Source organism: Sitophilus oryzae, unplaced genomic scaffold (assembly GCF_002938485.1).
Source record: "Sitophilus oryzae breed Bouriz unplaced genomic scaffold, Soryzae_2.0 scaffold_1387_pilon_pilon, whole genome shotgun sequence".
Taxonomy (NCBI): Eukaryota; Metazoa; Arthropoda; class Insecta; order Coleoptera; family Curculionidae; genus Sitophilus; species Sitophilus oryzae.
This window is the reverse complement of record NW_022146045.1, coordinates 371,540-385,435: the sequence shown is the minus strand read 5'-3', so window position 1 is coordinate 385,435 and position 13,896 is coordinate 371,540. Positions and strand designations below refer to the sequence as shown.

The 13,896-nt window shown below is 35.8% G+C and overlaps 2 protein-coding genes across 2 annotated transcripts; both read right to left on the bottom strand.

Moving 5' to 3' along the window:
* Positions 1-6,090: 6,090 nt before the first annotated feature.
* LOC115875476 lies at positions 6,091-6,426 on the bottom strand. The gene has a single exon (XM_030890944.1). It carries the CDS (start codon positions 6,424-6,426, stop codon positions 6,091-6,093), a length of 336 nt encoding a protein of 111 aa, XP_030746804.1.
* An 18-nt stretch (positions 6,427-6,444) lies between these two features.
* Positions 6,445-12,048, bottom strand: LOC115875475. Its single transcript, XM_030890943.1, has 3 exons — positions 11,731-12,048; positions 9,584-9,760; positions 6,445-7,122 (listed from the first exon to the last, which is right to left on the bottom strand). Exons 1-3 carry the CDS (start codon positions 12,046-12,048, stop codon positions 6,445-6,447), a joined length of 1,173 nt encoding a protein of 390 aa, XP_030746803.1.
* Between the last annotated feature and the right edge of the window lie 1,848 nt (positions 12,049-13,896).

Below are 13,896 nucleotides of genomic sequence, written 5' to 3'. Positions count from 1 at the left end.
TATGTCTTTATTTTCGAGAAAATTTAGTCCAAACTAAGGAATATTTTGTTGATGATTGACCATCAAAATCTTAAAGATAAAGAAGTTGTCTAAAATGTGCTACAGTACGGATATAGTATAATCCTTTATCTTTAATTTCCTTCTTCATTTGTGTAAAAATACCTAGCCAGTTTTACATAAAACGTTAAATGCCGAACGTTTATTTTGTTACTTTTTCGGACTAGTGAAATGGACTCTTAAGTGTGCTGGTAGAAAAACTTGGAAAATCCAAGCAATTATATACACCAACTGTCTAAAGAGAAAACATATACCACAAAACTGGAACAGCGCCAACATAATTCTACTTCATGAGAAAGGAGGCAAAGAAGACATCAGAAACTATAGACCAATAAGCAATAGGCCTACTACCAGTAACATACAAGATAGTCACAATAATAATACAGCAACAACAGAATATAAAACACGCTAGATACTGCAGATAAAAACGAATAGTCAAAAAGAGCCAAGAGTCAAAAAGAGCCAATTACGGCAAATTCATTTTCTTCGCTTCCAACGACAGGTCTCTGCCTAATAGATTTTTTATAAACCACACTACCAGCTCTGCGAAATAGGACAAGTAATTATTTGAATATCTTTGAGCATAAGCCCTTGAGGTCAAGAAGCAATTTTCCTCCCAAAATAAAATCACTAGTAGCATATCCATTCGTTCCGCCAGCAGATACTGCTTTATTTTTCTTGATAAAATAATGAATACTTACTTATTGAACTATTCTGGGTTAATTTAAGTATAATATAATAATAGCTCCCGTATATAGCGTTTAACGCCTTACATACGGTACAGCTTGCCATACTAGAGCCGTTCGGTATACAAGGAAGGTAATGTGGCTAGCACTACGCTTCAACCGCTTATTATTACCTCAGGATTGTCAACCCCAAGTACTCGTTTAAGGCTGAGTCGACCTAGGTACCCAAACTATTTGTATTTTAATAAAAATAGTCGGCTGATGAACTTTCGAACCCACAATCTTTAGATTTGTAGACGAGAGCTGTACCTCTATGCTACCGGGCACCTCTTTATAATATATACAGTTTATGTGTAACATTATATTGAAAAATCGCTCAATGGTATTTTTGAGGATAACTTTAAGCATAATATGTCGGTATCCGGTACCCCTTTTCTTTATAGTATACCCTGTAAATAGTCTTAACACATTTTTATATTACATTTCTATTTTAGAAGATCTTGCACAAACTTTTACATAAGATTTATACGAGTCGAAGTGACGAAAGGCCTGAGCAATTCGTCTACCGTGCTGGCAACTTACTTTTAGGTCGGCATTTACATGTGTGGAAGTAAATCGCGTAGGGATCTTATTAAGCCGGAGTGAGAGAAATGCGACCGACCGACGAGACGCGCGACGGTGTGCTGTTGCGGCGTTGCCGATACGCCTTTCCCTGTCAAGTAAACTAAAATCACGATCGCAAACCGCTTATTTTTAAAAGACTTTTTTTCAATAGATAACTAGATAAAATCATTTCAGACATGTTTCTGAACATCTGAAATGGAATTATAAGGATATCGTTAAGTCAACGATAAAAAACTTTTTAACACATAACAAGCCATAACTCAAGAACCACTTTAGATATTGAAACTTTTTTTATTTTCAAGATCGGATATTTTACAATATGTTTACATAAGAAAAATTCGATAAGGTTGTTTTTCCATTCAAAAATTGTAAACAATCTATCCATTTACTTTTAGAGCATAGCAATTTTGAGCAATCGTGTAATTTTTTATTGATAAAGATTTTCACATACTGTCTACAAAGAAAATACAGCAGATATATTAACAAAGTTCTTGAAAAACTACAATCTATTATTTCTAATAGATTTCGAGATATCGATTTTTGAATTCAGAGTTCTAATAGCGCGACCACTATCGAACACCCACTCAATTCCACTTATTTTTACCAAAATGCAAGTATTTCTAGCTTGCACTTAAAAAATTCAAGCTATAGGGAAAATTACAACGACTCGTTAATAAATAAACAAATCAAGTAACACGAGATATAATTAAATCGTGAAGCTGAACGCATGACGTACACCTTTCCATAGAACTTTAAGTACTGACATAGTACTTCCACGTCTCTTAGCGATGTGCACAGTTTCTCGGTTTATTTCGTACGTTTGGCAACGTGTTTACTGTCCTCTCTTTGTTCAGTACATTATAAACGCATTGTACCCTCCTTACATGCGGAAATCTCGACCCAAGACTAACTTTTGCTAGCCTTTAGTATATTTAAATAATTTAGATACAGGGTGTTTCAAAAACATGTGCCATTTCTCGTGGGGAGATTCCTCACGTAAAAATAAGATGTAATTTTCAAATCAACATAGGGTCCGATTCTGCTTTGTTTCGTAGCTACAGGGTCTTAATAATCTTTCGAGTTATTATAATTTTCTTCCAAATACTTTTAATGATTCAAATGAAATTTTGAGAGTTAAAGTTACTATATAAGTGCTACATATTTTAATGCTAAAAAGTGTCAATAAATTTATCAAGGATTGGGTTATCACTGGAATATTTTTAAAAAAAAAAACATGTGCGCCACTGACTTCTTTCACAATTAATAAAATTAAAATAAAAAAAATAAAAAAATATATACTCGTATTTTACCTAATTTATTATTAAATATTAATTAGTTATTATAGTCCAACCTACAGCAATTTCAATTAAAAAATATTGGTATTCAAGGTAATTAGAAAAATCTAATTTAAAAAAGTTTTAACATCCTGTAACTTTAAAACTATGCATTTCCATACTCATGTTTATAGGAACTTTGTTCATATTTTTTGATTAGGGATCAATGATTATTTATTTAAAACTTTCGCAAGTTAATCATATTATTTTTTTTAAATTGCGTTTATCTCATCAAGGTAGAGTAAAATATCTAATCCTAAAATTTCGTAATTTTTTTACATTGCGTTTTGACTAGTTATGCATGCAAGTAAAAAGTCGTGTAAATTTTATAATAAAGAAAATACCAGTCGAAGAAGATAAATTAATTTCATAAATCACCTTTGTCTGACATTTTCAAACAATTCAAGAATTTCCCAATATCCCAACAGAGGCACGTTGAAATATCTAAACGGATCGAGAGCCGTCACTGGCTTCGGCAGCTGATTAAAAAGAAGCGGCCCGAGTAAACATAAAGAAGAAGTGTGTAAATTTAAATTGCTCATGAAATGATTATCGGGTCCAGAGGTGTTTTCGAATTTGTTAGAGGTGTCGGAGACTATCTCCCATCTCCGACAGAAGGTCAAGCGAGCGGCTGGACGGCCGCGGCCGGTCCGGTACCTGCCCAAAGGTACTGCGCGGCGTTAGAACGATAATTAGGATGGACGGTTCAAAGGAATCGATGGGAAGCCGATGTGTTTGTGCTGTAATTACGGTTTTTGAATGGCGGCCGTTGTTTTTCGATTCTCCTTTTGTGGTGCGGGTTTGTTTGAATTGACCGATGGCTTGAAGTAATAATAAACGCATACCAAATATGAAATAAAATATTGTTTTCGGCTAATACTGTCTTTAATTTTGAAATTTCTCATGAGAAGTTGAAGTAAAAACAAAGATAACATAGTAACTAAAACTATTTCATAAATTACCTTACTAATACACTAATATAATAATAGCTCCTGTATATAGCGTTTAACGCCGTGGGAGTAGCAAGGTATAGCTTGCCATACTAGAATCGTTCGGTATACAAGGAAGGTAATGTAGTTAGCATTACGCTTCAACCGCCTATTATTACCTCAGGATTGTAAATCCCAAGTACTCATTTAAGGCTGAGTCGACCTAGGTACCCAAACTATTTTTATTTTATTAAAAATAGTCGGCTGATGACTGGCTTTAGGAAATGACCGGCTGTAGGATTCGAACCCACAACTGTTAAGGATTTAAAGTAAACTGCGACAACCTCACATTCATTTGTGCGCCAGATTGACGTTGTGATAGCCGAGTCCGAGTAGTTGTCACATAATTGTCACTTAGGAGGCTCTACGTTAATTATAAGTTTTTTTGCAAATAAACGACGATAAGAGAAAATAGTAGGTTTATTATTAAACCCCGAACAACAACCTTTGAATTGGAGAGCTGTACCTCTACGCCTCGGGGCACTAATACACTAAACTTACGAAATCATTCTATCGTCATCTCTTTCAAATTACTGACGAGACTTCCTAATTTTCATAATATCTTTTCTGATCTGACTAAAGGTGTTTAGAACATTATACATAAAAGCCATCTTCTTGATTTCTTCCGAGTTAAAGCAAGTGTTCATTTGTGCTACCGCGGATCAAAATCCCACGTTTTCAAGTAATCAAATTGCTGAGGTAACAGATTCTCCATCTAGCACGGTTAAAAGAGTCCTTAAAAACAATGGATACCGATCGTATAAAGCGCGCAAAACTCAAGAAATTTTCCACGAAGACCAATTTCTGCGTATGGCGTTTTGTGAATCTGTAATGGAAAAGGCCAATTTAGATGAAAACTTTATTCGGCGTATAGTTTTCACCGACGAATCAAGTTTTCCTTCAAGAATATTTGAACAACACTTTTCCCAACCGTTTAATTATCGGACATGGAACTATTTTGTGGCCCGCTAGATCACCAGATCTTTCTCCCAATGATTTCTTTTTGTGGGGTTATGTAAAATCCAAAGTGTATGGTCATAATAGGGCTAATAATCTGGATGAGCTTCAAGTAAAAATACGAGAGGCTTTCCAAATTATTAGCCCTAATATGTTAGCCAATGTCAGACGGGGATTTTACGACCGCCTAGGCTTCTGTCTAGCACAAGAAGGTGGTCTTTTTGAACACTTGTTATAACTTTTATTTAGAGTAATATTTTAGTTTTTTTTTTAATATTGGAAATGAGTTTTGGGTTTAGAGAATTTATTTATTTTTAGTTTTGGCTTGTAAACACACTCAAATAATAAATATTTAAGTATTTTTATTTAAAATTTTACCTTAAGTGAAGGTAAACACTTAAAATGAAAATAATAAATACTCGGCACTCCTCTCGTCGTATTCCTAGTCTGTCACGACCGACCCGTCCAAGCACAACTGCAACTGCGCACTGCCTGACCAGCCGACTAGCAGTGAATCTCAAGTACGAACGCAATCGGGTAAACGCAAATTCGTCCGGCAACTTGCTATATTACTAGTAGCCTGGTCTTCTCTGTATATAGGTATGTATGTTGATAACGGTTTCTTTTCTTTCAAAAAGAAGGTATATGACTAGAAAATAACGAACACCTCTACAACCGTTTGTGCCATTTTTCTAACCTCACAATAACCTAATCATATAGCTCGACATATTTACTCGTTTCGCATGTTTGTTACCTTACAAGACGTTTGTGGTTACATGATATGCACAAAAATTTATGTTACAAAACATCTGACCTAAGATCACGATATAAAATTCCATGAAAAGAAGAACGAAAACCAAACGAGACAGAATTTAATATTTTAAATTAGTATGCGGAAAGCATCTTACGATTTAATAATCCCTTTCGTTCTTAACAAATTACCGCCCTTTGAAATAAAATTAAAGAGTCTTGATCGAAAACAAAGCTTCGCTCGCACACACACAACAAACTTTCCGCCTTTACAAGCGGCATTTTTACGTCGGCCACAATGGACTAACTCGACTTTTCTTCTCTCTTCCCGATGACGACCGGTCGAGAAAAAATTAAACTTCTTAAATGGCGTATAAACAGTACAATCCCGCCCTTAATAGTCGAGAGAAAGAGAAGATAAGGATGAAAACGTGGCCGGTTCCGGCCTGTCTACCGCCGAACCGAATGAGATTTAGTTGCAGCGGAGCATCTCGAGTGCAGCCGTGCATTGGCGGGTTCCTAGCAGGAGTCAAAAAGGTGCTTTAGTTGCTTAATCAGCTTAGAAAGATCTACTTTTTGTTGTAAATGTTTCACGTTAAAAATACTGAATAAGAAAGTCTGAAAATGATCAACGCTGGTAAAAAATTACAAAAAATCCAAATTTTTTCGGACTAAATATATATACAAATCAGTTCATAACGTTCTTCGCCGTCTTTTGATTTCCAGTCTCCATTGGTCTCTGTCTGTCCAGAGGTTTTCATCTATTCCTCTTGTTCTGATGTCCCCTTCTATTCCTCCTCTCCGACTCCGTCTAGGTCTCCCTCTCTTTCGTTTGCCTTGTGGTGTCCAATTGAGTATTTTCTTCGGGATTCTGCTCTCTTCCATTCTTTGTACGTGCCCGTACCACTTGAGTTGGTTAATTTTGATGTCCTCTGATTTTCTCTGTTTCACGCCCATGATGTTCTGAATTCTTTCATTTCTTACTCTATCCGGTTTCGATTTCCCGGCCGCGCGCCTCCAAAAGTCCATTTCTATAGCTTCGAATACTTAAAGGTTTCTTTCTTTCAAAGACCATACTTCACTACAATAACTAATGATGCTTTTAACTATGCCGTTATAAATTTTGTGTTTGTTTTCTTTTGATATGGCCTTATTCCATAAAATGCTGTTGAGTTGTCTAATTGCTTGTTTTCCCTGGTTGTTTATGCACTTAATTTCTTCATCAAGGCTACCATCGTTGGTAATGTGCATGCCCAGATATTTATATTTTTGGCAGTGTTTTATCTCTTGCTGTTGCTGTTCTAGGATTAAGTTCTGTTGTTCGCCGCCGATACACATATATTCCGTCTTATTAAGGTTTACCTCCAGCCCCCACTTGTGATACTCTTCAATTAGTTTGCGGGTCATATATTCCAGGTCCTCATAGTCTTGAGCCAGTATTATTTGATCATCACCGAAACAAAGAGTGTAAAGTATCGAGTCGTTTAGTGGTATCTCCATCAGTTCGCACTTCCATTTCCACGTTTTCAGAGCTTGTTCCAAATAGATTTTAAACAGTGTCGGCGATAGACAGCCGCCCTGTTTAAGATCTTTGTTTATGCTGAATCCCTTTGATACTGTTTGTCCTTTCTTTACTTGGCTAGTGTTGCTCTTATAAAGTTCTTGGACCGCCCTAATTAATGTTATGCTGATATTCGTTTTCTCGAGGGCTTCCCACAATTTAGACTATTAACGGAAAAAAATAACTGTGATTATTGCTAATATTTAGTTTGATCTCTTCCACAGTTTATATATTTTTTCAGATTTTTCAGAAATACTTAGTATTTCGAATCAAATTTTCGTTACGAACCGCAAGTTATAATTTCAAATAGACCATATGCGAAAATGTTAAAAGTTGACATACGATATGGCATTCTATTCAGAATGTTATTTTCTATCGAATAAAGTAAAAAAAAACCGAGGGTGCCATTTAAAAATCAAAAGTTGTAGTCGAAAGACCGAAAACAATTGAATACATCAGTCAATCCTAATTTATGTCATATACTAACATACCAAATATCGTTTTTCTATCTGAAAAAATAAAAAAGTTATAGGGGGTGAGCCACTATTGAAACGCACCCGGTATAACAATATAAACTACAGGTATCAACAAAGGATAAACAAGTATTTCAATAAATTTCATGTTTTTAGCCCAAAAATTCTACTCCGAGCTATGATACTTTATGATATTGGGTGGTATTGGGTGGTCTTGATGTTTTTTCCGTGATTTCCTTTTAAATAGCATGGTGTAGTATGTAGTATGAAACTGCACAAACAAAAACTTTTCATATCTTTGTCCAACACATTAACGCGAGATTTCATGGTGTGTAGCATCGGCCGACGTACGCCTCTGATCTCCGAAGAAGATAAAGGAAAAGGCCAAAAGTGCACTGTCATAACGAAGATTGAAACTAGCGGCACGGCCTAAAAGAACGCAGGTGTGAAGTGTGTAAATTCTAAATTGCATGTAAATTTATTAACTAATTTAAATCGTATTGGAATTTCAAAAATGATAATGGGATCCATCCGAGCGGGAATTGCTTTTAGAAAATGGAAAAGGGCATTATTAATTGCGGCGTTTGAGGTCGGCTGAGGCCGCGGCCGCTCTGTGGTAGGTAGACATAAATAATGCCGCGCGATTGTCACGGCTTAAATTCATGGAGATTACGTTGGAGTACTGTTGGCTCTCCTTAATTTTCCCTCACTCAACGAGATGATGGGATTAATGAGATCTGAATTATCTGATTACCGAGAGACGGCGAGGAATACTCGCACCGAGGAAGACGTAAATATTGGTCTTGGAGTTTATGTGCAGCACGATATCAATAATATTCTTAATCACAGTACACTACACACTGTTTTCCGATAGAGTCACTTTGTCTTAAGAAAGAATATTTTCAGTATTTTTATATTTCCGAAATTTATTCAAATTTAGTTCTTCTGGAGTAAGAAATTTGGAGCTCTATTCTGATGCCCTTCTCGAAGTGAAACAAGATTTAGTAATTATTGATTTAGTAAATGGAGAATAGTGCTATTGATTGCATTCATTAAGGTTTACTATGTAGATAGACATAAATAATGCCGCGCGATTGTCACGGCTTAAGTTCATGGAGATTACGTTGGAATACTGTTGGCTCTCCTTAATTTTCCTTCACTCAACGAGATGATGAGATTAATGAGATCTGAATTATCTGATTACCGAGAGTCGGCGAGGAATACTCGCACCGAAGAAGACGTAAATATTGGTGTTGGAGTTTATATGCAGCACGATATCAATAAAATTCTTAATCGCAGTATATTACACTGTTTTCCGACAGAGTCACTCCGTCTTAAGAAAGAGAAACTTTTCAGTATTTTTAAATTTATAAAATTTATTCAAATTTAGTTCTTCTGGAATAAGGATTAACCCTAGAAACTACAAACTAACCTTACAACCCTATTCTGATGTTATTCTCGGAGGGAAAGAAGATTTAGTGATAATTTATTTAGCAAATGGAAAAGAGTGCATTGCATTGATTATGGTTAGTCTTAGCTTAATTTCATGGAGTACTGATTTACGCTGGAGTACTGTTGTTGGCTATCCTCAACGAGATGATGGGATTATCATCATTATCATCAGCATCATTCTCAGCTTATTCAACCATTCTCAATTATGGTGTAGCCGCCCTCACATATTTAGATACTCTCTTTGTAGTTGGGCCCATTGCTATCTTTTTTTTGTGAAGTGAGGAGGGAAAAAATCTTGCATAAGACACTCACAGTTAGGTAGTGCCAGATTCTTACTGGCTAAAAAACCCTCCTCCGACTACCACTTTACACTGGAATTTGCTCTGGCATTGCTTCAGTGCAAAGGGTGTCTATAGATATATGATGTTCGTCCATCTCTTTACAACTTATTATATTTCGGACTATCCCATATACTAGCTTCCATTGTACTTCCCCTTTAACTAGGTATATCATAAATGCGGGTAAGTCAAAGTATCTCCCGGTTTCTATACGGAATTGTTCCCTAAGGACCTGCCATCGTTCACACGCAAATAGTGTATGTTAAACATCATCATCTTGACCACAGTAGATGCATGATGCACTATCAACCCTACCGACGTTCGTATAAATAATTTCTAAAACACCCACGGTCAGAGAATACTTGACTCATGAAGTAATCGACTTCTCCATATAGTCTGTTTAACCATAGTTGTATGTCGGGTATTAACCTGTTAGTCCATCTGCCATATATTCCGTTATTCCATTTCTCTTGCCACTGTTGGAGAAGTTTTGCCCTTGCTAGATTTTTATCCATCTCATTGTATCTATCATATCGTTCCTGTATATATGAGCAGATCAATAGGCTCTATTTCAGCTATAACTTCTATAGCCTCTCCAGATACAGTTTTGTATGTGCTGCATACCCTGATAGACATAATGCGTTGTATTCTGCGTAGTCTTTGCATTTGTGCAGCATACAACAGCTGCGAGTGTACCACACTAGCAAGTACTCTTCTTTTGGATGCTCTAGCACTTCCTACATTTGGCATGAGTAAGGCTAAAGCAGTGACAGTTTTCTCGGCCCTGGTGATGGTTTTATTAATATGGTCCGCAAAATTCAATTTTGGCTCATTGATGTCTATTGTTGGCTAAGCGGGCTCAAGTTATCCCTGCTAATTTCCTAATATCATGGACCCATATCAAGTTTGGTCTTCTTCTAGGTCTCTTAATTCCTCGTGGGTACCATGCTATAATTTTTGTGGTCCATCTGTTGTCCGTCCTTCATACCAGGTGTCCTGCCCATTGTCACTTGTGGGATTTGATTCTGTGGATGATATCTATTACCTGGGTCTTTTTTTGTATCCACTCTATTCTTTTACAGTCTTTTTTGGTTATTTCCAGCATATTTCGTTCCATTGAACGTTGTGCGAATTGCAGTTTTCTTATAATATCCGTTTTAAGTGTCCAGGTTTCGTATGCATACTATGTATTGCAGAGGTCATGACTGGTAGTACACATTGGCCGATTTTTTTTCTTTTTTAAATAAAAAAGCATTCTAGATTTGAAGACGATTGAGTTTTTCCCATAAGTACTCCATGCTAACTTAGTTCTTCTATTAATTTCTGGTAGTAGAGATCGCGAGCTGTGTATTAGTTTTCAGTATTTCCAATGTTGTGTTTATTAGAATGTGTGTATTTTCTGTTTACTAGTTCGTTGTATATTACTTCCAGTTTTTCCTAAATTCATTTTGAGACTTACTTTATTGCTAGCTGTATTTAGTTGTGTGGTACCCAGACAGAAATAAACTTGGGCATTTGTCCCAACGGGATCTTACCTAACGAGATAACTGAATTTCCTTCTATTAAATTTCTATCTTACTGAATTTTATTGATAGTCTTAATTGTATCAAGGGCAAAAGAATTGTAACTAATGTGAAACAAAACAAAACCAGAAAACGCTGATTTAAAAAAAAATATCCAGATCATTGACAGTAATAAAATGACGTTAAAATGCTCTTTTGTAATTAAAAGAAGTCTTCGGTCACGAAAGGATGGCTGCAAAACGATACCGTTTTTTAACGATCCGCGGTTGTAATGTCATGCAAAACGACAACAAAACTGCAAAAAATGAATGCACTAAAGTACATTCTACGGGCGTTGGGTTAATAGCTACGTTTTTTAGGCCACATTCACCTCCAGTCCGTGTGCTTTAATCTATGAAATAGCTATTTCTTTCAACCGGAGGAACACAAAAGCATTCGAAACCTATAATTTAGTAAAATACACACACGGCGTTATTAATATAATGGGTCATTCTCCAGGAAAAAATATCGAAAAAGTGTATAGACGGATTTTTAGTAAGTTAAACGTTAAAAACAACATAAAATTGGAAGTTTATGAGGCTTCAAAAAGTAGGTACCTTAGAATATTGATGACCGATCGAAATTAAAAAACTAATAATTCCAAGATATTCAAGGCAATCATAATCAAAAACCAAACATAAGTTAAAGAAAACGAGAATTAGTAAAAGAAAACTTGACACTCAATCAACATATTATAGGCTAAACATTAACTAAAATTCCAGATTTGAAGTGTAGTATATCAACACAGGGTCGTTCAACAATGTTGAAGGGGCAATATTTTGGCTAACTGTATAACAAACAATTTAAATGCAATAAAGGAACCTACGTTGTGTTAAAAATATGTTTTAATGTGACTTACCTCGGATGCGCTGGACAGAAGCAATAATAGGGAAATTTGAGGAGAATAGGTTATGTAAATCAATCGCTAAATTTGTAAATAGCCCTACTTCTTCTTCTAAGACTGCCGTCTCCCTTCGAAGGTTGGCGACCCAACTGGCCATGATGGTGTGTGAAACCACACCTCTGAAAATTTCGATCAATGTTCTTCCAAACCAACGACGCAGATCCTTAAGCCAGGAGTTTTGCCTTCTTCCCACTGATCTCCTGCCCTCAATTTTGCCTTCGATGACCAGTCTGAGCACCTCGTATCGATTATCCCTCATGATGTGAACGACGTACTGTAATTTCCTTTCCTTCACTGTTGATAGGAGTTCTCTATCTTTGCTCATCCGCCTGAGTACCTCCTCATTTGTCACTCTATCCATCCATACGACGATATAAATACATCTCAAAGACGTTAATGCGGTTTTCCAATGTCTGATTGAGTGTCCAACTCTCAGAGCCGTAGAGAAATACTGGAAAGATGTAGCAACGCAGCATACGTTTGCGGCTTAGATCTCGGCCGGAGAAGAGAGTTTTCATGGAAGCAAACGTACGTCTGGCCTTTTCGATCTTCGCTAAAATTTCAGTTTTGGGATCGTAAGCGTCGTTGACTAGGGCTCCTAGATACTTTATGGACGATACTTGTTCTACCACCAAGTTAATGTTGTTAATTCTGAGGACTGTCTTTCCCGAGGGCACGGCAGAGAAAACCTTGATCAATATTCCAAAGAATCCAACTTTGCTGTTCTGAATTTTAATCAAAGAGAAATAATAATAATACAACTATACTGTCCTCATACCAAGTTTGGAAGTTTAACACACTTAAACATTCATAACTGAAGAGTTTTTTTTAGTTACCAGGTCGCCATCTGCAAGTACTGAAGTCCCTGGATTCGGAAGGCTACTCAGCTATAGTTCATATGTGTCATATGGTCATATGGTGCCAATATCTTTAGACTATAAGTTATACCATTTTTTTTTTTGGTTTTGACTGCTCACTTGTTTAAAAACTGTATAGTTACATTTTAATAAAATATTTTCCATTAGAAGCGCTCGATTTTTGTAACGCAACACAGAAAAAAAGTGCATTGTAAAATGCATAATAAATCACGTTAAAATAATTAACTCGTTCTATGGAATTCGATTTACCTAATTATTTGTTTCATAAACGATTGCTAATAATATAATATTGTTTTATATACATAATAAAAATTAAAGCATTCGAAATAAAGTGAATACTATTTTATCGGATATCTAATATTTAGTCCTTTAGTTAATGAAACGATTTCGCTGTTCATGTACCTATGTTTTAAAAGAACCACGTTCAAAATAAATTGGCATTTCCTTATTGTTTTATATGTACAAGTATATGCATTAAATCAATAAATGTCTTGTTAATTCAATTATGACCATTAATGAGGCCAAAATATGTTTTGGTTTGGTTTAGTTTTTATTTATATTTAGATTTTTAGAATAGACTTTATTTGATTCATTAGCATTTTTTTTGATTTTACAATGTTTTTTCTCTCAGTGAATAAAACTAATTGTGAGAACGATAGTCATCAATTTTTTTATAAAGTATACGTGTTAACAATATGTTTTAAAAATTTTATAAGATAAAAGTCCGCCGCGGCCTTGTCTGGTCTGTTGAATCCTGGATACCCAATTTATAATGACGTTATTGCATAAAAGTGACTCAATTTCGGCAATAAGGCGCCTAATGTTCGCCTTTAATGTGGCAACCGTTCGAGGTTTGTCAGGATGAATTTTGGATTTCTTGTCAGGATGAATTTTGGAGAAAGCCCCAGAGAAAAAAGTCCAGTGGCGTTAAGTTGCAGAATTTGGGCGGCCAATTAACAACACCATTTTGTGATATAACAATTAGCAAATGTATGCCGCTGCCTATGATCGTTAAGCTTTAGTTCTTGGGTTAATTGCACTTTATAAAGGTGAAGCTCTAAGTCTTTATGCAGGATTCGCCAAGTTGTCGTCGAAGACAGGCCAACTTCTTGAGCCCGACGCGGAATGGACTATATTTACACGAGAGCAATATTTTCAAGGTATCTTGCGTTACGCTGATGTACGGGCACTTTCTGATCTGCCACAGTTTTTTCGAATTTGTTTATTAAACGGCGAATTGTGGATTCTGAAGGATGATCGTTATCACCATAAATTGCACGAAATGTTTGCCGAACAGAACATTCGTTTTGATAATAGTTTTTAACAATTTC